The following is a 24,851-nucleotide window of genomic DNA, read 5'->3' as shown; positions in this document are numbered from 1 at the left end:
AGTGTATGTGTATATGCAGGTGTATATGTATATGTAAGTGTATGTGTATATGTAGGTGTGTGTGTATATGTAAGTGTGTGTATATGTAGGTGTGTGTGTATATGTATGTGTGTGTGTATAAGTGTATGTGTATATGTATGTGTGTGTATATGTAGGTGTGTGTGTATATGCAGGTGTGTGTGTATGTGTATATGTATGTGTATGTGTATATGCAAGTGTGTGTGTATATGCAGGGGTGTGTGTATATGTAGGTGTATGTGTAGAGGTAAGTATATGTGTATATGCAGGTGTATGTGTATATGCAGGTGTGTGTGTATATGCAGGTGTGTGTGTATACGCAGGTGTATGTATATGTAGGTGTATGTGTATATGCAGGTGTATGTGTATATGTGTGTGTATGTGTACATGTAGAGGTATGTGTGTATATGTGTGTATATGTATGTATATATGTATGTGTGTGTATGTGTGTGCACACACACAAGGCTGGGTCCCTCTGAGATCCCAGAGAAGGGAAGTGTCTTGCTGTGCTTCTCCTCCCACCCCCCGCCTCCCCCTCGCCCCAGCCTTTATAACAAAGGAAAGAGTAATGTGGATCCCTCTTCCTTTTCTCTTCTGAGGAACTTCAATTTTGACTGAAGTATGTTCCTGCCTGAGGGATATTTGCTGTTTTTCCTGCCTGGGGCCCTTGTCTCTCAGATCTTTGTGATGGCACCTTCTTGTCACTCAGGTCTCAGCTCAGATGTCACCTACTTTAAAAGGTCTTCACTGACCAGCCAATCTAAAGCAGCTTTCACATGGTTCTCCTCACTCTCTATTCCATTATTCTGCGTTTGCCCCTTAACATCACTCTGAAAGTATTGATTAATTTGCTTATTATCTGTCCTCCCTGCTAGAATGGAAGCTCTCTGAAGACAAGGATCTTTCTGTATTCTTCACGGCTGTGCCTTCTAGTACCTAGCTCAGTTCCTGGCACCTCGTAGGCATTCAATAACAGTGTGTTTGAATGAATGCATAAATGAATGAATGAATGCACGCATGCATTTTCCTCGAGGACTTTTGCTCTTCCCGAGGGCAGCTGGAGCTAGTACTGGTGTCTTGGGACTCAGAGACAACGAGAAACTCACTATGCTACCCGTGTGTTTGGGACTGAGAAGAGGCGGAGAATTCTGCAAGGCGCAAGCAGTTTCCAGTAGCGTCTAGCTCTTCTGCTCAGATACGTGTCCTACGGGGAAGCTGAGACAGCGGGCAGCCAGAAAGCATGAGCGGGGTACTCTTTGGTGACTGCAGAGATGAGGGGGCCGGTGCTTAGACTAAGGTCAGTGTTGCCTGTCGCTCGGAGTCACTGGGGCAATTCCCATCAGCTCAGCCCGGCTGCTGGAGTGACTTCCAGGACCACCCCACTGCCGGGGGCTCTGGAGTGGGGAGCACCTAGGGCTCAGGCACTGGGGACAAGCATTCCTTCCAGCCTCATGGGACTCCATGTTCGACTGGGAAATCCTTCTCCGTGATAATAGCCCCTGGGTTTCTGGGCCCTGGGTTTCCAAAGACTGGCCCTTCAAGATTTTATGTGCAGGTGGTAACCTCTAGAGTTGTCCTGGTCCTCATGTCACCTCTGATCACATTGAGAGAGAGAGTGTGTGTGTGCATGCTTTTGTTTGAATCTTAAAAAAAAGGAGGGTTAGAATATCATTCTGAAATCTGCAGTCTTTCTTGTGGGTGGCATCCGAATCAGAGCCACTGACTCAGGGTCCTGGAGGTTAAAACACGGCCTTGGAGCTCGAGGATCAGGATTCTGTCTGCCAAACACCAGGGCTGCCTCTTTTACTTCTGCCTCCCACCCCTCCCAGAGCGAGCGGGTGCGAATGCTGACTAACGCATTTGCTGAGAGAACCTGGTGCCTCTTCTCCCCAGAGCGAGGCCAGCGTGAGGGACAGTCAGTCTGCGAGTGCGTAAGAGGAGGAGGTCAGGTGGCAGCATGCAGCCTAGCAGACAGTGAGGCCGCGTCCCCGGACGGAAGGAAGAGGAGCACAGCAAGTAGCAGGTTTGGGGCAACGACGCTCTCCCCTCTCCCCACACCTACTACGTGGTAGGAGGGACTTTGGTGTGCCGGGAGCCTTTGTCTTGAATCTTCTCATGAGATTTGTCTCTTAGCTCACCTTCTGTATTGTTCTTGTCCCCCTTCTTCCCCTCATTTGTCCTCAGTTAGGGGGACGATGCTGTCATTGGTCTCTTGGTGTTACGGGTTTTCTCTCCTGCCGAGAGAAGTGGGTTTTGAAATGGGGATCACTCTGATGCCTTGTTTGGGGTGGCACCTCCCCACAGGGTCTGCCTTTCCCCAAAGCTTGTTTTGGGGTTGCTCAGGGTCACCTCTTTGGAGGTGACCTCCTGCCACAGCCCGCGTGAGCCCCACATGTGCAGCACATGCTGGTTGCCTGCCAGCAAGGGGCGGGGGGGCCTTCCTGGGCCTTGGGCTTGGTAACCAGAGCCAGCACGGCTCCAGGGATCAGGTGTCTGCCTTGGGTTTCAGGTGTATTAAGTTGTTCCTGTTGTGGTGTCTCATTGCTAATGAAAAGGCTCGAGTCTCGAGTCTCGCTGCTGGTCCTTTGGGCTGTGGTTGATCACAGTGATAACATTTGGCACCCAGAAAGAACCTTATTTCCACTTGAAACATGTGGCACTTGGCAGACAGGCAAGCTGGCACCTGATGTTAACCCATTAGGTGCTGGCCTGCCGATGGGCACACCCGAACTTTGCAGGAAGGGGGACATCTGGGCTCCACGGTGGGTGGCATTATCTCTTTTTGTTGGAACACTGTGGCTGAGCGCTGGCCCCTTGTGTCACCTCCCTGCCCTCCTCCCCCTCCCCAGTGTGAGCCCCTCCTCCTTCCCAGAGCGCTGTCTGTCTGTGCCCCGCACTGTGACCCTGGGCTGCCTGATCTCCTCATCCCCTCGGGAGCTGACAGCTTCTTCAGCTAACATTTCATAAAACTCTGTGTGTCAGGCCCCATGTCATGGGCTTTGCACCTTCTCCCACAACTGGGACTGTCATTCCCATTTTACAGGTGAAGAAACAGCAAAGAGAGGGTAAGAAGACCCCACGGGCATGCGTGGGAAAGGCGAGATCGGAAGCGAACTCTGACCACACGCTTGTGTTCTTGCCGCCCACGCCACTTGTCCTCCATGCTTCCCAGGGCTCTCTCTGGAGGCCCATGGTGATGGGAAGGGGTGTTCTTTCCCCCTGAATGTGCCCCGTTCCCTTCTTCCCAGGCTTCTCAGCCCCTCACCGCCAGACTGAGGGCGCAGTAAGTGAGCTGCGGTGTTACCAGCCCCGGTGAGCCGTCCCCGCTGTCCTGTCCCTCTGTCCTGCTCCAGCCCCCAGGACCCACAGGACAAGCTTGTCCCTCCTCCTGCTCTCTGACAGCGGCCCCGTCACCGCGCTCCACGCTCCGCTCGTGGCCTCGCGGTCTCCGGGGGTGGCTGCTGGAGAGGCAGGGGCTGTCCGGATCGAGCCACGGAAGAGCCGGAGGCCGCCAGTGTAGGAGGGCAGCACGTCCACAGTCCTGGCAGGAGGCACTGAGCTGAGGAGCTTTCCTTGCCGACGCCCGGCCCTGCGCTCCTCGTGCCCTCTGGGCCCCGCGCTCTGCTGGATCGGAGGCAGAGCTTTTCGGAACAAAAAACATTGTCAATTACAAAATATACTCTCTGGCCCTTAGCTACTCTACACCTGGTTGGGGCTAGAAGACAAAAACGAGGAGGCAGCACCAAGCAGGGAATTTGGGGGGGTTTTCCTCCCAGCCCCAAAGTTGAAACCCCTTGCCCGCCGGCCTCGGTGCAGCTGGGCAGACACAGGCCGTGCGTCTCCAGGCAATCCCGAGGCGCCTTCGGGCTTCACTAGGGAAGGCAGGTGTGCTCTGAGGATCCCCAGGGGCTGGACGGTGGGGTCTGCGCCAGGATCCAGCGCCCCCAGCCCCACTCTGGCCAGCGTGTTCTGTCTTTCGGCATCTCTGCTTCTCTGCACGTCTGCCTCATGTTCTTCTTGTTACCAGCTCACCAATCCCCTCAGCACCGTCTGGAGGGAGCTGGTTTGATCGGCTTAGCTAGATCCCCTTGCCCATGTTGGCCAGGCCCCCCTGGGGGTCCCCAGCAAGCCCACTGATGGACCGGCCTCCTGTGGTCAGATATCCACCTCCGGTCCAGTTAGGAGCTGCTCCGCCACAGGGAACACACTACCCAGCCCTGCTTCCCTGAGCAGAAGCTTTGGGCTGGGCAGTTCCAGCCGGAAGAGACACCACGACTGGCACATCCGAGGGGCTGAGAAAAATGGTGAGCGGCTCACTGTGCTTTCGGTACTTGGTTGGCAGAGGGCCCCCTCTTCCTCACTGTCTCCCCCAGGGCTCCCCGTGTCTTCAGGAACGTCTGCCGGCGTGGTGTGGAGGCGGTGAGCCTGTTTGTTCAAACCACAGTGTTCCCTGTGCCTGGGGACAGTGATGTGGCTCTGTGCGGGGTGATGCATCCGGGCTGAGTGCAATCCTGACCTGTCTCAGGGAGCCAGGGGTCCCCTAAAACTAGCCTGTGGTGGGCTTGCTCCCCGAGTGCCCAGGGCCTCGCTTCTAGATGCCTCATCAGAGCAGAACAGGTATGGGGCATGCCAGGGCGCGACAGGAAAGGCGGTAAGGTTCTGCAGCTGCTGGTCGAGGGAGCGGTACCCGGGTGGCTGTCAGGAGGCCAGTCCTCCTCCGGTTCTGGCTCAGCCACTGCGTGTGGGAGCAGGAGGGAGTTGCCCGGCCTCCCTGTGCCTCCGGTGGTTGTCACCACTCTTCCCTGCTTCACAGGGCTGGCACAAGGACTGAGGCCTCTGGATTCCTTAGCTGAGGGGTGCGCGGCAAGTGTAATTATGAGGATCATAGATTGGGTGTGGTTCTGCCTCGAGATGGGCTAGACAGCGCTTCTCAAACTAGTCTGGGTGGACCTGGAGAGTGGCTTTTCTGACACGCTCCCTGATGATGTTGATCTCTGGGTTGGTTTGCCCGGCCGCTCGCTGGGAAGCAGTTATTCAGCAGAGGGAAGGCAGGAACGAGACGAGTGCCTCCTACTGTGCGCAGGTGCTTCACATCCATGGCCTAATCCACAGCCCACAACAGCCCCGAGGAGGCCAGTGGTATTCTCATTCCACAGGAAAGAAAACTGAGGCTCAGAGAAGTTGAAAGTTGCCCAAAGTCACACAGCAAGTGCCAGAATCTGGATTCAGACCCAGGTCTTTCTGATCCCAAGGCTGACGGATAGCTCTTTCACTATATTATAGCTCAAACTTTCTTCTAAAAATCCCCTGCCACCCTGTTAAAAATAGAGGTCTCTGGCCCTTGCCCTCAGATTCTGATTCAATGGGTCTAGGCCAGTCAAGGTAGCAGCATTTAAAAAACAATCAGCCCAGGGGATTCTAAAGCTGAGCACCTGCAAAGCACGCCAGGAGAATGGGAGCGCGCCCATGCCGCCTCAGCTGGCACTTCCGGTGGGAAGCTTCAGCCCACATCTCAAACTGCAGCATGCATTAGAATCACCTGGAGAGCTTGTTAAAATGCAGATTCCCGGGCCCCGCCCCCAGAGTTTCTGATTCCATCTGTCTGGGGTGGGACTCAAGAATTTGCATTTCTAACAAGCCCCGGCTGATGTTGATGCTGCAGGTCGGGGGACCACACTTTGAGAACCACTGTCTAGAAGCTGCATCTTAATACAGTCCCCGAGTGGTCTGCATGCACTTTGGCGTTTGAGGAGGGCTACCCTGGAGGAGCCGGAGTGAGAACACACAGGGGAGGGAGGTGGGGGGAGAGTATCTCTCCTCCTCAGCAGAAAGGGGCCAGACCGTTAGGACGAGCACCCAGAGGGGGCTGATGAGGAGCTGGGAGCTGAGGCTTGGAAAGGATAGAGGTCTCTTCCCCAAGGAAGGTGACGAGAACAGAGGCCCACTCTGAGGAAGTGAGGTGGGCCTCAGGACCGGCTTCATCAGGCAGCATTCGGCTCACCCCTGGAGAGTGGAGAAGGAGTCCTGTTGAGTGAGTGGCACTGAGGAGGGGGGGCACGAGGGCTGAAGCCTTCAGTGAGGGGACGGTGGCTGTGGGGAAGGGGATGGGCACCCCCTTATAAATGGGGTACCAGCAGCTACAAGGGCCCCACTGAGGTGAGAAAGCAGGAGTCTGTGGGTGACCATCCAGGCCAGCATCTTGACTGCCCTGCAGTGCTCAACAGCAGGAGAAGACTAACAGCCACACAGATGGAGGGGCCACGGGTGGGCAAGGGCATGGTGGGCTGTGGATTGGTAGGTGGACACAGTGGGAGATCCAGGCTATGGGACCAGGGAGGGTAGAAAGAATAGAGTCCACTAGAAGATCACTGGGCTGTTCATCTTTTTTTTATTATTAAAGAAAAGTGGGGGCACCTGGGTGGCTCAGTCAGTTAAGCGTCTGCCTTCGGCTCAGGTCATAATCTGGGGGTCCTGGGATCCTGCATCAGGCTCCCTGCTCCGTGGGGAGTCTGATTCTCCCTCTGCCTCTGCTGCCCCCACTGCTTGTGCTCTTTCTCTCTCTCTCTCTCTCTCTGTCAAATAAATAAATAAAATCTTAAAAAAAAAAAAAAGGTGGGTGGGAGAAAGAAAATCCCTCAAAAGGCCTAGACTTACTGTGTTTCTTGCTTAGTGCCTATGAATAGCCAAAATGGAAGCATTTTCTCCAAGCTCCACAGATTTTACTGGGTGGTCAGGAAGACCTAAGTTGTGAGAGGATGGGTGTGGGGGTGCTGTGGGCCCCCCAAATCCCTCAGCCTCAGTCCCTGGCCACACAGCTAAGAAGTGAGGGAAGCAGGAGAAGGAATCCAAGCCCAGCGCTCACTCCCAGGGTAGCTGCCTCTTCTAACACCTGCTTACATCCTCGGGTGGAGTCCCCTAGTGCTGGGAGCTCCTCCCTGGCTGGGCCTCAGGACCTACAGAGAAATCAGCATAGATAAGTCTCCGTGTCTCGTTAATACACAGCTCTCCTTGCCCTGAGAAGCAGTGCTGGGGGTAGCCCGGGCTCTGGCACCAAACAGGCCTGTGTTCCAATCTCTGCCACCTGCTGTGCTGACCTTGGGTTAGTTATCTTACCTCTCTGGTCTTTGTCTCCTTCCCGCTCAGCTCTGTAAGGTCAGGGATCCTATGTCCTTTCCACCACTCTGCACCTAGTCCTGTGCAGGGCACATAGTAAGTTCCCATAGAAGTGTATGGAATAAAGGGAAGGTAGAACCTTCTGTCTCCCTCCCTGCCACCTTGTGACCCCTCTTCGTAAGGCACTGTCCTGGACCAGGCCTGCTGGACTAGTATGATAATGAGCTAGGTTGATTGTAAGATGAACCAAATTGCTGGTTCTCACTGTCCATGAAAGAACAAGAATTTCCTGATTCCCTTCTATGCCAGGGAGGGCGAGAAGCAAATTCTTGACAACTGTCTGTCTGAGGAGGGGGTGAGCACGCCCCTGCCCCCACCCTCGCTTTCTCAGCACACTCAGAAGAATGGCGGCCAGACATTGCCCATTTGGAAGAGTACAGCTCAACAGCTATGAATCAGCTTGTGCAGGCGGAAAATGATTCCTGTCTGACCAACCTGGTCCAGTTTGGGTTGCCCGTTCGGAATCTTTCTCTCCCCTCCGGTTAAATGATGGTTGGTCCTGACGGGGAGAGGGAAGAACCTAAATTGGATCCGTCTGTATTTGTGGAAGCCTGGGGACAGGCCAGAGAAGGGGAGAAGCACCCCCATTGGTGAAGAACTAATGCTGAGGGGGACAGCGGGGTGGTGGGGACTTTGGTACCTGGGGCGGGGGGGCTTTGGGGCTGGGCCATGCAGCCTGGTGACTATGTCTCTGTCTGGAACTCTACCTTGACCGTGTTCTCCACCTGAAAACTGGTTAATGCTGCCCATTCCTGACCTGTTTCCGGGGAGTACACTAAGACTTAAGCTTAATTAACCTACTCGATAGAGCTCCTGCCTCACCGGGCACAGTGCCCGGGCACAGTTGGAGCTGGGAAGAGGCGTGGTGATGAAAATGTCTCCCCTCCTCTCTGTCATCACTGATTCAAGCCTGCGTGCTGCAGCTGCTGACTCGTCCTGCAAGTTTCCCCAAATACGTTTCTGCCTTGGGCCGCTTTGCCAAATGCCATATGCTTCCTGGGTCTTGTGGCAGCTGAGCTCCTTGAGCCCTTGGGCACATGAGCCTGAGAAGCCTGTCTGTCCTCCCCTCCCTCCCCCAGCAGCATGCTGCGTCACTGCCTGGTCCTCCGATCGCTGGTCGTCACTTACAAGCACCCACGACGGACAAGGACTGTACTAGGTTATGGTGGTAACTGCAGTCAGCTGAGTATCTCCCAGGTCCTGGGCCCTGTATCTCGTCTGGTCTTCTCATCCACCCTCTGAAATGATTGGTGATGTCCCCATTTTGCGGATGAGGAAGTGGAGGCTCAGAGAAGCAAGGTGCCCGAAGTCATAGCTATGACCAAAGTGGCTGGAGTCAGGCCTGGCTTCAAAGCCCATGCTCCTTCTAAATAAAGGAGTACAGTGCCTTCTCCAGTAAGCGGGGGCTAGTCAACAGCAGAGCCACCAGGCCTTCTTGGTGGGCCTCTGCTAGGGTCCCTGCGCCTTCCCCACATTCATGACAGCACCACATCCCCTCCTGGTTATTAATAAGGCAGAGAAAGAAAGAAAAAAAAAGACAAAACAGGCAAACTAGGTAGGTTGCTATTCCTAGGGGTTAGAGTTCCAGGGGGGGATAAATACTCGCAGTTCCCTCCAGAAGTGTAAATAGAAGACCTCACACTTAGGAGAGGGAGACACATTTGGGGGCTGAGTGAGGCAGTGGATGGAGTGGGTTCCCCCGTACTCACTCTGCCCTCCTCCTGTACCCGCTCCCCCTCCCACCCCTGCCCTTTACTGCCGGCAACTCTCAGGTCAAGGAGGAAGGGAAGCCCCATTCAAAGCCCCAGATACTTCCTTAGGGTCAATCTTTGGCTCAAGAAGGCCTTTACCTCATGCCATCTTTCTGCCATATTAAGCCATAGGGAATCCCTTCCAGTACGAGTGCCCTGGGCCTTTACTATTCAGTCTCAGCAGTACTCTTCCTAACCTCCTTGCTCTCTTCCTTTCCCCAGGCGTGGATTTTAAGATGAAGACCATAGAGGTAGATGGCATCAAAGTGAGGATACAGATTTGGTGAGTTGGGGAGGAGGAGAGACATGGGGCTGCTCCCCCGGCCACCACTGCCATGTGTGAAAATCCCGAGGCTGCATCTGGGATAACAGGCCACCTCTTCTACCGAGAGAAGCAGATGTCTCAAAGCCCATCTCCTGCTTCTATGAGCCTTAATCTCTTTTTCTTAGGAAACTTCATGGGATTGGCCACAAGTCACCCAAAGGCAGGAATTAGAAGGAATTGGCAAACTAACGAGTGTGGGTTTGTTTTAGGATGGAACTTTGCCCCTGGGCCATGCCACAGTGCATGGGAGGGAGGGTTACACCCCACACTGAGGATGGACCCTGGGGAGAGATCCCCAGGACGGCATGGTGCACTTCCCACCAGTAGCCACAGGGGGCCGCTGTGGCTCTCTGGCCTGAGGTTTCTGCAAGCGCAGCCTTCGCCAGCCTTTGGAGCTGCTTCCAGTTTGGAGAACGCCATGGGCGTTGCCTTGAGAGGCCCCAGAGGCCCCACAGGGACGGGAGGTGGAGCAGTCCGACCTGTCTGAACACAGTGGCCCAATTCTAAGGAGAGTTGCCCAAGGCCCAGTTTTGTTTGGGGCTCCTGGCACTGATAGAGTTGCCAAGGCCCCTGTAAGCCCTGTCAGCACCAGATCATCAGGCCTCTCTCCTGCAGTCGGGTATGTTCAGACCCCTTTGGGGATCAAAGCTCCTGATTTTTCACCCTGTAACTCCCCAGTCCTTCCTGCAAGGGCACAGGGTCTCCCAGTTCCTGTTCACCCCTTCCCCTCTGGCTCCATGGTCCCTGCCCTTCTGATGGCCTGGCTTTCTACGGCAGGGACACAGCGGGGCAGGAGAGATATCAGACCATCACAAAGCAGTACTACCGACGGGCCCAGGTGAGCCACCATTTTCAGGGTCTGGAGGTGGGACGCTGCCATCCACACTCCCAGCTCTGGGCGTTTGAGATATTTGTGCCACCGACTCCCAGAATAGGGCCCTCGGAGTGCCTGCTGGGGAGGGCCGCCATCACGCACTCATCAGTTACTCTCTGAGCACACACCACAGGCAAGTCCCCCAGCCTCATCCCCACCCTCCACCCTGGGCCAAAGACCCCAGTCAGAAGATTTGGTGCCTTCCTACCTCAGAGAGTTCTGTGATAGGCCTAGGGCACAATAGCTTTGGGGGTGTGAGAGAGAAGGAGAAGTTTCTGGGTGCCGAGGGATCCTCATTATGCTAAGCAGGGAGAAGGGAGAGTGGGACCCAGCATTTAAGGTACCACACCTGCCTCTGGACTCATGCCTGTGCACTATCTCTGTGTGCGTCTACCTCTCCCATCTCTCTCTCCTTCTCTCTCTCTCAGGGAATATTTTTAGTCTACGACATAAGCAGCGAGCGCTCTTACCAGCACATCATGAAGTGGGTCAGTGATGTGGATGAGGTAGGAGATGCGGCCTCACCGCTGGGGGTGGGGGAAGGGTGCCTCAGAGGGGAAGGCGATGGGAAGGGCCGAAGCTCTCGGGGTTGGTGAGCAAACACTCCCAGGAGACCTTGCCTTTCCCAGCCCTGGATGAAGACCTCTGGGTGAGTAAGACATGGGGAAGAAGCCCAGGCTGCCACGCCATCCATGCCCTGCGCCCACCCAGGCCGCCATGGCTGCTTCTTCCTTGGAAATGAGTTAGGTCAGAACCTACCCTGGGACCATTGTCTTTCCTGAAATCTCAGGAGCAGGAGGAATCGTGAGACTGGGGTTCTAGTCCTGGCTCTGGAGCCTTGGGCAAGCCATCTGAATTCTTGGGAGTCCCCAGTTTTTCATCTGTAGAATGAGGGGGTGGACTTAAGTGCAACGTCCTTGCCAGTTCAGATACCAGCTATCTAACCCCAGGAAGTACGGGGAGTAGCCAGAGTGTCTCCCACCCTAAGCTGTCCCCGTGACAGCCCTCCAGGCCCCCTGGGGTCAGCCTCGTGCCTGCACCCAGTCTGCCTGCTCTGTCCCTAGGGCTCTGGAGCTTGGTGCTGGTGTGGAGGCCAGAAGCCTGTATGGTGGGGGCTGGGGGGGAAACGCAGCACTCACTGGTGGTTCTGCCTGTCCTCTGTCCCCAGTATGCACCAGAAGGTGTCCAGAAGATCCTTATAGGGAATAAGGCTGATGAAGAGCAGAAGCGGCAGGTGGGAAGGGAGCAAGGGCAGCAGGTAAGTGGAGCAAGCTGGCCTTGTCCATCGCTCACGTCTCCTGCGGCCAGGGCCAGTCCTAAGAGCTGGGACCCAGGATTCTGTCCCCGTCCTGAGGCACCCTGCACCTCCCACAGTTCCCCGAGGCTCCGGGCCAGTTGCCATCCTTGAGAGTTTGCTTTCTGTCCTTTGGGACAGTAATTTGGGGCCCATCCTAAAACAAAGACCTCTCGGGCAGCCCCTCTCCCAGCTCTAAGGGCCCCTCTAAGGGCAGGATTATCCTCTGCTAAAGAGGTCATCCCAGTGTTCGTGGGGAGGAAGGGCTCCGAGTCGCTGGCTTCCCCAGCAGCGTCATGGCCCGGCTGCTGTCTACAGGTACCCCACCCCTGTCCTGATACTGGGAAGGGGTAGGGAGGAAAAGCTCACGGTCGGAGAAGCCACGGAGCAGAGAGGGTAGGAAGGTGGTGCCGAGGGACACAGCCCTCCCAGAGGACAGAAGGATGGATACCATGGAGACGAGAGTCATCCACCCACTCTGAGGGCCTCGAGAGCTCTTTTCTCCCTCTTTCTGTCCATAGCGCTTAAAATAAAATGGATTTTTTGGTATACGAAAATAATACAGGATCACTGAAAAATCTGAAAGTAGAGGCAAACCCTACTAGAATAAACCCTCCTAGAATAGTATTTATCAAGCACTGTATGGATGGCAGGCACTAAGCAAGTGCTTTGAGACGCATGACCTCTTTCAGTCATTCCGTGACTTTGGTTGATAGACACCCTTGTCCCCCTTTAACAGATGGCAGCGCCGGGCTTAGAGTCAGTGACTTGTCCAAGGTCATCCGGCTGCTGAGTGGCATCCCTGGCCTCTAAGGCTGGGTCTCTTTGACCCCAAAGCCCGGGTTTGTCATTAATTCCACCTCCTGCACAAGACTGGGGGATCTTCGTCTCCTGATGTATGTGTGTGCACCGGGAGGTGGCTGGGGGTGCGGGCGGGGCTTTGTGGAGCGTCTTCTCCGTTCTCGGCGGGCCTGTGTCTTGGAAGGAGCTCCTGCCTGGTCTGAGAAGTGACAGCTCAGCATGGGCTGTGAGGGCTGCCGCACAAGCGTGTGCCAGGAGCTGTGGGCACCTCCCTTCCCTTACTGACTCCCTTTCAGGAATGTTCTTTTCTTGCAGCTGGCTAAGGAGTATGGCATGGACTTCTATGAAACAAGTGCCTGCACCAACCTCAACATTAAAGAGGTGAGAGCCCCGAAGCCCCGCAGCCCTGCCTCCGCGGCCCAGTCCCGAGGAGCTGCGCGGAGCGGGGAGGCGGCGGGTCAGAGACGAGCACCCCCCCGCCCCAGGGCAGCCACCGGGCTGCAGGGGGAAGAGGAGGCGGCAGCCCACTCACCCGCCGCCCTTGGTTTCCCAGTCTTTCACGCGGCTGACGGAGCTGGTGCTGCAAGCCCACAGGAAGGAGCTGGATGGTCTCCGGACACGCGCCAGCACCGAGTTGGCATTGGCCGAGCTGGAGGAAGAGGAGGGCAAACCTGAGGGCCCGGCGAACTCTTCGAAAGCCTGCTGGTGCTGAGGGTCCTGCGGGGAGCACCCACCGATCCCCCTCCCCTCGGGAGGCCTGTGGCAGACAGGGAGTCTGGGCTTTGCCCTGCTTCTCCTCTCACTCGGGTGACCCTGTGGAATACCAGTAGCTGCTACTCCCCTGCCTGGCCCTGAGAGCAGCCCCGCTGCCATCTCAGAGCAGCCTCTGCCCCCGCCCTCCAGCCTGGAGGGGCTCCCTCCCGCCTGTTTGCCCGCCACAGGCCCGCCAGGAGCCCCCGGTATGCTGCGGGCGCTCTCACCGCCCCAGGCGCCCAGACAGTGGCCCCGTCTGGAGTGAGGCCACTCCAGGGCTCCTGCTTTCTCAGTGCATCCTGTCTCTCTGCTTTTCCTCCCTTCCTCCCACCTCTCTTTCTTGTCCCCTTCCCCCTTCTAGTGTGTTCTGTATCAAAGCCCCTCACACCTCTTCCCCTCACCGTCCTGCTGTGTGGCTGCCGGGGCAGCTTCTTTCTTTCCTTTCTTCCTAACCCTGTCCAAGGGAATGGACTCAGGCTCATGGGGATGTTCCGTACTCTTCTTCTGGGAGAACCCCCCCCCACCCTGCTTTGTGAAGGGGCCAAAGCCTACGGGGTGCTTCTTCCTATCTTCCCCACCCCACCGCCCCTTTCCGTGCCGTGGGCCTGCCTCACCAATGATCAGGGAAAGTGGAGCATCAAGGTAGGAAGGAAACACCGAACTGGTGGTCCTCAAGACTGGGGCTGTCCCACCTTTCCCTGCCTGCCCCCCAAATCCCCCCCTCCCGGCTTTGGCCTTGCTTGGCTGCCTACCCACCTGCTTCTTGCGGAAAGTGAGCTCAGAAGCAGGTGCTTCAGAGAAGAAAAAAAAAATGTCGAGAGGAGGCAGGGATAAAGGTCACCTCCATTCTCTACCTCCCATGCAGTGTGTATACAATTTCTCCCCACCTGGGCTCCTGAATTTAAAGATGTGTACCAAGGCCTCAGGGCACTGCAGGGACAAGGAAAGCCTGGGGGAGGGGGGGCGGGAGGCGAGGCCAGTGATGTTGATGTTGATGAGCCAACCACACACCCCAGAAAGGGGAGTGTTTGGACCTGAAGGACTAGCCCCTGTATATCAGGTGAAAGCGAGGGAGAGGAGACCAGAAGGGAATATGGCAGCAACTTCCCTTTCTGTGTAAGAAGGGCGTTTCCCCACGACCCCCCTGGCACGTGAGAGGTGACATAACCACTAAACCCAGCCTTCCGTGCTCAAGGTTTTCCTGAGGCTCAAAGTCTGTGGGAGAAGGGCAGGGGCTTCCCGGGGAGAGAGAAGGAAGGCCCCGGGTAGAAATGCTTGGTGCTGTTCTCTTCAGCCTTCTAGACAAAGTGCTCATCTTGCCCCTCTAGCTCCTTGCCCCTCTAGCACTGTGGCTGCAGGAGGAGGGAAGCGGACTCCTTCCTCCAGAGCTCTTTGTTCAGGACGAAGTTTCTTTAACCCCACATGGCCCAAAGGTGGCTTGAGGGAGGCGCTTTAAAGAAGGGGCAAGTCAGTGACGGGCCCTAGTGGGGTTCTTCCCCACCTTCCCAGGGTTGGAGGCTCCTTCTTAAGCTACATTTTAGCGGCATCACATGGCTCGGGCTGGAGCTAAAACAAAGACTCGAGCACTGAACATTCACCGACGAAGGGCCGAAGTCCAGGGCCCACACCTGTGAAGGATTAAGAGCCCTGCTTCCTTATTCCTCCAAAAAAAAAAAAAGGTGGGTAAGAAATCACCAAACCTTTCCTCCTGACTCTTAGAGTAGGAGAGGGTAGCTCAGGATGTAGGACCAGGGATAGGCTAACATAGTGGGAGGAAAAGGAGGGCAGGGATAGTTATAAATTGTTAGCTGATGAGAAACTTAGATAGCAGACTCTTTTGGATGAAGTCATGATATGGCTGGGATGCTTCCTTGAGGACTGACTCCTCGGGTGTCAAGACACGGCGTCACACCAGGGGTGGGGCGACAGTGACCAGCCCTCGGGGTGCCGGCAGCCAGGGGCTTCGGAGAGCAGACGTTTTGCTGGGCACTGGCTCCAACCTGTGGATCCACGTCACAGTGTTCCCTGAAGGTCAGCGGAGCGCGCGTCTTTCTCTCCCAGCCCCCTCAGGACAGAGGGACTGATTTTTACTATACCTAGGGGTTCTGGAAGGGAAAACGCGGAGTGGAGATTTTATGAACCGATGAGCCCCATCCACCAGGGCCACCGCTGGGGAGAGGTATGGGAGCAGGAGGGCTGGAGCTTCAGGGTCAGCTCCGCTCACCAGGTATCGGAGTCAGCGTCTCACCCCTAAACTTGTCCAGTCCGGGAGGTGGCCTGGGATCTGGCCTTAGGCCCAGACTGTTGAGCAGACGCTCCTGCCTGTTTACTCCTCACCATCTCTGCACCTGCTGTCTTGAGACTCAGCCCAGCCCCAGGCATTCCACATGCTCCCAGGCCCCCACCATCTCCCTGTGATGGGTGAACTTCGTGTACCGTGTCTTGGGTCCAATATATGAATTGTGAGCAGGGTTCATCTATTTTAAACACAGATGTTTACAAAATAAAAAATATTTCAAACCACAGGTGTGGCCGCCTGTATGAGCCCCTAGGAGGAGTTCTCACTGGGACCTTGGCAGTTAAGGAGGGAGGGAGAGGCAGTGCTGGGAGAAGAGGCTCCAGAACCTTATAAAGCAACAGCAGAAGGATGACAATGGAAGCAGCAAAGCGTCATCCTCCTTATTGTACCTTTCCCAACACCACCTGCAGGGGAGCCCCAGCAAAGCCCCCAGTGCTCTGTGGTGGGCCTACAAGTGCAGAAAGAAGCCTGCGTCGCTGGGAGGGTGCTGAATACCTGTGTCTGAGGGAGTCTTTAAAGCCAAGAAGGTTCTCCTCTGAGATGGAACAGTAACAGGTCTCCCTGAAGTCATGAGGAGGGATTAAATCTTTCAGAAGTTTGTCCTAGCCCTGCAATCGGGTACTCCAGGGAAGCAAGGCAGACTGTAATCTCAGGGGCCTGGGGGTGCCAAATACTATACTTTGGGGCACAGAGTTGATGGAAGAGGCAGAAAATGGGAGTCAGGATAGAATGAAGAAGGAAGGAGTCAAACAAGATGGCGCAATGGTAGCCTAAGATCTTAACCTGCACTTTACAGTTTACGGAGAACTTGCATACTTTATCTCTTCCAACCGAACACTCCTATCTGTGCGAGATAAGGAGGGTGATTACACAAATTCAGCTGGTAAGGAAATGTGCCTGAGGGCCTCGAGTAACAGTGGCAGAGTCATGGCCCGAAACACCAAAACTGAAATCTCTGGAGGGAAAAGCTTTAGCATCTGTACTTTTAAAAAATATCTCCATAAGCAATTCTCCTTTGTAGCCAGAGTTGAGAACCACCTACCCAGACTTTTTGCCTACTAAGCCAGCACAGTTTCCAGAACAACTGTCCCTATGGAAAGCCGTGGGAATCCCATACCTGTTAGTTCATGTCCAAAGTAATAAGCTTCTGGAAAGTGGGCTAGTTTGAGGTCAAGTTGGAGACAGAGGTATTTTAAGAGAGCCCATCAGTTTTTTTCAATCGTGAAAGGCGAGAGCCTGCATGACAGAGGGTTCTAAGTTGTTCTTAGAGAAAAGGGATGGTGTGGCCCTGAGGAAGAGGGAACCCCCACTTGATCCCCCAGCTCAGGAACTTCCATGGTCTTCCTGGACAGAGGCCCCAGAAGGGCAGCCAATAAGAGGTGTCCAGATGCCCGAGAGTCCTTGGGGAAGCTCTTGGCATGCAGGTGAGTCTGGCAAGTTCACGCTGAAGTTCAGCCCACTGTCAGGGCCAAGTTCTTCTGACTCAGTGGCCTGGTAGGGACATTTATTGGCTGTTTCTAGGAACTCTACCCAGTCCAATTGGGGGACACACTTCATTTGCATTTCCTGCCACCTCTTTTAATGGCCAAAGATTCTATTCACCCTCAAGTAAGGGAGGCTTGTTTTGAGGGAGCGGCCAGTGGGGACATGGGTTCCCACATGCTATGAACAGCCACGGAACAGGCCACAAAAGACAGAAAAGCTGGGCCCTCCCTGGTGAGTAGTTCCTCCATCTTCTCAGCAAATCAGATTCTCAATACCAGCTGCTCCCAAGCCTTGCTTATTCTTCGTTCTAGAATACAGTTCCCAATGGACGCGTACCTGTGAAAACACTCTGTAGTAAACAGTTGCATTGTTATTCAAATAACACTCCCAAAATCCCCAAGCCAGGTCAAGCCTGATTGCCAGTCTTCCTGATGGAGAAATCCTGCCATTTTTTTTAAAAAAATCGGATTTATCGAGCTGGTGGTGTTTGGAATAATGAAGTGAAGCACTAGGCCTTCCCTTAGGTCCTCAGCTGTCCCGCAGTACGTTCCATGGCTGGTGCTGAAAACCTGGGCGGCTTGGCTGGGTTTAGAACCATAGCAGCTTTGACTCCCTGCACACTCCCTTTGGGGGGGCAGGGGGGGGGGGGCAATGAGCAGCACAAGCCTGCCAGGAGAAGTCTTTGGGACCGAGCCTTTGTCTGAGAGGAGGCAGGTGCGGCGCATGCCCTGGGAGTTACTCCCCTGCTCCGACTCCTCACCATCACCCCGGCCCCAACTGACGGCAGCCTCCTGAGCCTGTGGAGGCAGAGTGGAGGACTCATAGTACTGGAGTCGGTGCCATGCAAGGGCACCTTGGGGGGCAAGGGCAAAGGTGCTCTCCAGCGGAAGTAACATCACTCACCGAAAGACTGATCACGACAAACTTCATCTCTGCAGCCTGGGGCGCGCTGAGCCACTGAAAGCCATTATTTCTAGAAAAATCACACTGTCCTCCTAAGGATCCCTTTGATTGTGTGCTTGTGGAAAACAACAGCCAAAGAAAACTATGTGCACAGTCGTATGTATATTTCGGTTATGGTCTGAGTTAAGGGGACATGCCCCCCAATTCTCGTCCTCATCCTTCAGAGCTTGGCAGACCCTGACCTCTCAGTGGCGCAGATCAGAGCTTGGCCTTCAGCCGACAATACACGTCTGTGCTAAGTGAGAACGACTTGCTGGGGCAGGTCGGAGTCAATCCTGCATCCCTCCCTCCCTTTTTTCCTCCCCATTTGACCTTTGGGGCTCTAGTTTCCTGAAAGTAGTAAATTATTCATGTTTGTACATAGATATCAAATTGGCCCTTCCCAGGTTGCCAGCAGGGTGGGGCAGGTAGGTGGCTTTGTTCAGCGTCTGTAAATAGGAGGAGCCACTTCCCTGTAGAAATAGCACCTACAGGTGGGTGACCATTTTTTGCTAAGTCATCCTGGGGATGCTCAAAGCCCCATTGTGAAATCCTTCCTGTCCTTCCAGGCTCCTCCTTCCTCCCCACCCCTATAACAGACCCTGACGTGGGTTCCTGCCACTCTGCAGGCCTCGCTGTGCCCCTTCACCATGGCTTACATAGCCAAGTCCTTCTACGACCTCAGTGCCACCAGCCTGGACGGGGAGAAGGTAGATTTCAACACGTTCCGAGGCAGGGCCGTGCTGATTGAGAACGTGGCCTCGCTCTGAGGCACGACCAGCCGGGACTTCACCCAGCTCAACGAGCTGCAATGCCGCTTTCCCAGGCGCCTGGTGGTTCTCGGCTTCCCTTGCAACCAATTTGGACATCAGGTGAGGGGTGCCTTGTAGTGTACCCAAGGAGGTGGGTTGCCGAAGCTTTGGTCGGCTAAGGCGAAGGGGAGAGGGACTGTGTGTGTCAGAGCGTCTGGAATCTTAGGTATGTTTTGTTAATCTAGGTCTTGGGTACACGTGAATACCAAGAGGAAGGACGTACGGTTCTAACTCTCTGGGCTTCAGCACCAAGGGTGGGGTTTTGTTGTCTACCGTCTTCCCATTATGCTCCATGAGGGCTGGTACCGGGTCTGCTTTTCTCTCCACTGTGGAGAAAGTGCTCGTTAAATACCCGCTGAGTGGATGAGTGGAGGAAATAGAAGATCACCAATCAAACTAGGATGGAACTGACCCGGGAGACCTTAGTTCCAGCTAGACATGGTTCTGCTATTCCATGGCTCTATGCCCTCAGAAGAGTCCCTTGATTTCTCTGTTTTAGTTTCCTTATCTGTAAATGGGGGGACAATGCCACTTATCTCATGGGATAATTGTGAGGTTCAGAGGGTAAGATACACAAAAATAACTTGAAAAATATAAAGTAATATGCAAGTGAAAGCAAAAGCAACTGTATTATTTAGGTTGAAGGACTTTATTTTAAATCAGCCGAGGGGAGAGTGATTTTGGTGGAAGGCTCAGGGTTTGCAACGTGCTCGGATCTCCTCCGGGCCTCACATGCACCCCTCTATCTCTGATTTTTTCCTTTTTTTGGGGGGTGTGTGTGTGTGTGTGTGGCCCATACGGGGATCAAATCTCTGTCTCTGATTACTGGGTCAAGTTCTAGATCTTCAGCCCACACACCTCAAGTTCTTTTAGGGATTCTTCTATTTTCACTTATTATTTTAACAGCACCAGCAGACAGAATGTCCTCAAGTGAACCCTCTAATTATAACCCCCTCAGTTCAATTCACAGTGGCATGAAGGCAAGGAATTGGTTAGCAGAGAGACAGCAGGAAGGCCGAAGTGTCATTGGCTGTGACAAACGTAAGCCCAGACCATCCCTGCTGTCACTGTCAGTCTGTCTCTAAGCTTGGCCAGGGCAGGCGAGAGAACCGGCGAAACCCCAGAGGCGCCTCCACCCTTACACCATCAGGCTAGCTAGTGGCTGGAGGGAATCCATTACCGGTAGCTGGCCGGCCATTTGCATTGAGAGATAAGGAGTCTAATAGAGATCACCTTTGGGCTCAAGATGTCATGATGGCCTGGAACTGACTGTACTGATTGGTTCTAGTAGGTCAGAGGCAAAAACTTTCTCCCACAGGGAGATATCTGACTCTTAGACCCAGGGGGAGGGGTGGAAAATAAGGGTTTCCATGGGCCTTTGGGGGTTGTCAGGGGTGGAGAATGCCAAGTGGGGATAGGACAGGGATGGCAGGGGGGAGAGAAAGACCAGTAACAGGCTCAGAGCCAAAGCCTTCACAGCTGAGTCCAGTGAGTGAGTGTGAGGAGTCTTGGGAGAGCAGTCTGGAAGTAAAAGGAATGATAACTACACATTCAACCTTTAGCACGCACTTAACTTTCCTTCCCCTGGCCTGTTTCAGAACCCTAAACACTATCCTGTTTAATTCATCCCTGTTGGTCACTGAGCAATTCCATTTAGAGTACATCCACTGTCGTCTCTAACTTACTTCGCCTTTGTGGCACCTGAAAGCCAGACTTCCTTGGATGGGGTCTTCCTTCATCAAAGCTTCCTCCTTACACTTCAGATCTAGGACAAGGCAAGATGAAAGCAAGAAGCTATAAATCCTATCCCTCTAGTCCCCGATCTCACCCTCAGCTTGAGGAAATGAGCAGAATAGAGACAGAGGCTATACTCAACACTCCCGTGTAATTAGAAGCAACGGAGGCAAAATCAGGGCAGAGGGAAAAGAAGGTTGTGGCTGGACATGTGTGAGTGTGCGTGTGGGCAATGGAAGGGAGAGTTCTAGGTGGCATCACCTGAGCCGCCTTTTCCTTTCTTTCTACTGCCCTGAACTCAAGGTTCCTTGAAGTTTCAGACAGATACCCTAAGAACTGTTCAGGGCAGTTTAGAGAGAGAAGCAACAGGTCGAAAGTGCTAAATCATTCACTGTAAGAACAGCCACGCTAGGAACTGCAACAATTTTCAGGAATGGCCTAGCAAACCATTAAACAATAGCTGTGAGTGGGGAATCTCCAAGTCAAGAGTAAGGCAAAGGTGGTGAAGAAGGAAAAAGAAAGAACAGAGTCAGGGGAGGGTGGAGGCTACACAGAAAAGAATGATCCTGGGAAGGGAGGGTGAAAGATTTTTGTGGATCCTTCATTTTCCCCTTCCCTCTTCCATGCTCTTTGTCTTTTTCCTCCCCCAGGAGAACTGTCAGAATGAGGAGATCCTGAACAGTCTCAAGTATGTCCGCCCTGGGGGTGGATTCCAGCCCACCTTTACCCTTCTCCAAAAGTGTGAGGTGAATGGTCAGAACGAGCATCCTGTCTTCGCCTACCTGAAGGACAAGCTCCCCTACCCTTACGATGACCCATTTTCCCTCATGACCGATCCCAAGTTCATCATTTGGAGCCCGGTGCGCCGCTCGGATGTGTCCTGGAACTTTGAGAAGTTCCTTATTGGGCCGGAGGGGGAGCCCTTCCGCCGCTACAGCCGCACCTTCCAGACCATCAACATTGAGCCTGACATCAAACGCCTCCTCAAAGTTGCCATATAGACACGAGCTGCTCGGCATGCGGATCTACTCCATCCCGCCCCTGGTATCTTTCCTTAGGGTCAGGGTCTCCTGCAGGAGACACTGCTGGACCAAAGCTTCCCCCTGAAGAGCCTTGCCCTTCCAGTCCCCCTGTCTCCCTTCCTTCCCCCAACCTCCTGGTTGGTGATTCTACTTGGAGCTCCAAGACTTGGGTGGCTCTGGGCCTTCACAGAATGATGGCACCTTCCTAAACCGTATGGGCGGTGTCTGAGAAGTGTGAAGGGCTTAGAGCCAGCCTGCTAGATGTGTCCAATAAAGGGCAGGTAGGCAAACGGCCAGGCTCTGTGTCTTCTTCCTTGACGGAGGGTAGAGGGATGGTACAAAACCACAGGTGGGACAGAGAGCTGGCAGCACACAAAGGCTTGATAGAGGGAGGCTCTGACCGGGGGACGCCCTAATGACTCTTGAGAGCAGGCTCTGGCTAGGGTCTGTGGTGGCGGGTGGAGGTGCAGGAAGTGTGAATTGTATTGTTACTTGATGGCTCCTCCAGAATGGAGGATGGGGCGGTGCTCGGAGGTGGTAATGTGAGGTAAAGGAGAGGACTAGACAGTGGGCCTTTCAGCGGAGAGTACTGGGAGGTTCGTTAGAGGACTCCAACCAGGAAGATGTCACTATCGCCGCAGGTACTGGGCCAGCCAAGCATTAGCTGCACTTTGAGTTATTGCTGGGACATAAATTTGGTCAACTTTAACTGACAGCAAGGGTATGGAGGGTGCAGTTCCTGGGAACACAAAGAGTACTTATTTTCCTGGTCACCTGGCTGAGTCACATTTGTTTTTGATCCTTTGCTAGACCGACTCCCTCCTTTTCACAGTTCACATGCTACCCTTGTCTTTCTCAAACTCACATATTCACAGATCCAGGCACAAGACAAATCAGTGTAGGCATGAATGATTGATTTCATTTTTTCTTCCATGAGGGTGGGAATGGAAAAGGGCCTCCCTTTAGACAGTCTGACTATTCATAACCTGCCAACAGGACAGCCCTTCTCTGTGAGAACAGGGTTCTGCCAGTTGGCTTTGTAAGGACGGTGACCCAGATTCCTCAGCAAGTACAGGCAGACTCCAAAGGCACCAACACCACGAAGGCCAGGTCCTATCATGTTCTGGAAAAGACACCTGCTGAGAGGCCACTGCCCTGTCACTTTGCCTCACAAACCTCTTCCTGGAAACTGCCCACTTCACCTTTCCTTTTCTGACCATTAGTTGGAACATTTTAACTTTCCTCACTGAAGCCCCGAAGGGACAGTTCTCCAAACTGGACACACTGCTTACGAACCCCAATGCTGAGGGGGAGATCCCTTTCCTGTGGTGTTCCCATAACTATTTTCCAAGCACCTGCATCATCTGAGAAGTCAATGTGGAATAGACTGTCTGACCTTCAACTAAAGCCATGCCTTCCATGGTGCTTTATTTCAAAAGGGGTAACCTGAGCATTACAGTGGGAATCCCCTGGCACCCTTTTGCAGGGCCTTCTGCTAAATTAAGGCTACCCTTAACTTGACTCTTGAAAACTCAAGCCTTTCAAGATTCCTGCTCTTAAAGCCAACAGCTGGGTATGGTTTTTGGAGGGCAGGACCAAGCACTGATGTTAGAGCAGTAACTGCAGAGACAAATCACTTCTCTGAAGAAATGAAATACAGAATTCATACTGGATGCTAGCATGATTTGTTCACCATCTCCATAGTGCTAAAAGGCTGTTGCTTTGTCTAGTAACAGAGCAGCTGTCCTGGATGTTGGCATTATGCCACAGGCAATTGAGGGCTGATATGCCAGTAGATGTGTTGGGTCTTTCCCATGAGGCTCAAGTTGAAGGAATTATTTTAAGATTCCCAAAGGATCGGGAATTAACAGTCTAAGTGATTTTGCAGAGAGTCAACAAGGGCCATAATGCTAGGAAAAGGGCTCCTCACTTGGGCAGGGAAAACGCTACATGCTTCAGAAGGGACCTGACCAGTCTGGCTCAGGAGGGAACAGGGAAGGCAGGACTGGAGGAACTTCTTTTACGAGGACGTTCGTTTTTACTAAATCTTTGGTTGTGCTGTTGTTAAAATGAAGAGAAGTGAGAAGTGTTTCCTTTATTCTTCATCTCGTTTGTCTCCCTTTACATCCTCAGAAGTATCAGCTTATGGTCATAAACAGACTCGGCAAAGCTTAATATAATCACCCACTTTCAATCTTTTAATCAAACTTCCCTAGGGGCACTCAGGAAGTAGGAAGGTGTCTCATCAACAAGCTTTTCCAGAGAGCTGAGATAATGCCACTCGATTTAGAGGAGGGACAGAGACAATCACTTCTCTGAGGGCTCTAACAAAAAATAAAGCTTGGGGTTGGGGCGCCTGAGTGGCTCAGTCGTTAAGCATCTGCCTTCAGCTCAGGTCATGGTCCCAGGGTCCTGGGATCGAGCCCCGCATTAAGCCCCACATTGGGCTCCCTGCTCGGCGGGGAGCCTGCTTCTCCCTCTCCCACTCCCCCTGCTTGTGTTCCCTCTCTCACTGTCTCTGTCAGATAAATAAAATCTTTAAAAAATAATAATAAAGCTTGGGGTAAATGATTTTAGGGAACCAAGGTACACAGACTGAAATTTATTATTTCTATGACTATGTTCCCACGCTATACCTCCTTAGTTTCATAAGCACTGAGCCAAAATCTACTTGGTGATTTCAAATCTGATTTCTTATAATCACCATCACAACTGTCATCCAAACTATCATTTATTATTTACTACACTCACACACTGCATAAGTACTTTATATATATTAGGTTACTTAATTCTCATACTGACCCTATGAAGAATTTTTCTCTCTGTTTAAAGGTAAGTGAACAAGACATATGCCAAGGACAAAGAGCTCCAAGTAGCAGAGCTGAAAGTTAAACCCAGGTCAGTCGACTATAAAGCCTGTACTCTTTTTTTTTTAAGACTTATTTATTTATTTATTTGGGGGGCGGGTAAGGCAGAGGGAGAGGGAGAGAATCTCCAGCAGATGCCCCACTAAGCACAGAGCCCAACATGGGGCTTGATCCCACAACCCTGAGATCATGATCCGAGCTGAAATCAAAAGAGTCAGACGCTTAACCGACTGAGCCAGCCAGGCGCCCCAAAGCCTGTACTCTTAAATACAACACAACAGTATTTCCCTCTACCTCAGAGTTCCTTCAGAAAGACCACTGATAGCTGCCTGTACACAGCACTGCACAACTTAAAAACATTTTCACTTACGTTATATCATTTGATTTAAAAACTCTGTGCGGGAGGCATGATTATTTCTATTTTTCCACTGAAGAGCTGAGGTGCATATAAGTTACCTGCTCAATGTCCCAACATGAGCAGGTGGCAAAGCTCATTGTAGACCTAGGTCTCTTGGTTTCCCTTCTATCCAACCATACTGTACCTCAAAATAGGGACTGTACTACAGTCAAGAAACACACAACCTAAAACGGAGAGCCTCAAATTCAGTTAAGTAACTTAACCTTGCTCACAAAAAAAAAAGAATGAATCAAAGAATTCTTGATAAAGAGCAGCGAACATACACTTCTTAGTAATTCCTTGT

The 24,851-nt window shown here is 53.1% G+C and overlaps 2 protein-coding genes across 7 annotated transcripts in view; both read left to right on the top strand.

Moving 5' to 3' along the window:
* The window catches only part of RAB15 (RAB15, member RAS oncogene family), a 23,071-nt gene extending 8,398 nt beyond the window's left edge, over positions 1–14,673 (top strand). For 3 of the 6 annotated variants that reach the window (XM_032405311.1, XM_032405307.1, XM_032405312.1), the window contains exons 2-7: positions 9,165–9,225; positions 10,045–10,105; positions 10,570–10,647; positions 11,310–11,399; positions 12,552–12,617; positions 12,790–14,673. In XM_032405311.1, coding sequence (XP_032261202.1) covers positions 9,179–9,225; positions 10,045–10,105; positions 10,570–10,647; positions 11,310–11,399; positions 12,552–12,617; positions 12,790–12,948 — 501 coding nt within the window. In that variant the 5' untranslated portion in view covers positions 9,165–9,178 and the 3' untranslated portion in view covers positions 12,949–14,673. Of the gene's footprint in view, positions 1–600; positions 2,042–8,364; positions 8,389–8,417; positions 8,491–9,164; positions 9,226–10,044; positions 10,106–10,569; positions 10,648–11,309; positions 11,400–12,551; positions 12,618–12,789 lie in introns of those variants that run through there. The other 3 variants (XM_032405308.1, XM_032405314.1, XM_032405313.1) reach the window with 3 other exon arrangements.
* A 608-nt stretch (positions 14,674–15,281) lies between these two features.
* GPX2 (glutathione peroxidase 2) lies at positions 15,282–21,567 on the top strand. The gene is made up of 2 exons (XM_032405315.1): positions 15,282–18,587; positions 20,912–21,567. Exons 1-2 carry the CDS (start codon positions 18,366–18,368, stop codon positions 21,260–21,262), a joined length of 573 nt encoding a protein of 190 aa, XP_032261206.1. The 5' UTR covers positions 15,282–18,365; the 3' UTR covers positions 21,263–21,567.
* The last annotated feature ends 3,284 nt before the right edge of the window (positions 21,568–24,851 follow it).

The sequence above is a fragment of the Phoca vitulina genome, unplaced genomic scaffold (genome assembly GCF_004348235.1).
Source record: "Phoca vitulina isolate PV1807 unplaced genomic scaffold, GSC_HSeal_1.0 scaffold7, whole genome shotgun sequence".
NCBI classification, from domain to species: domain Eukaryota; kingdom Metazoa; phylum Chordata; class Mammalia; order Carnivora; family Phocidae; genus Phoca; species Phoca vitulina.
Note: the sequence above shows the minus strand (reverse complement) of the source record. Positions and strands in the feature narration are given on the sequence as shown.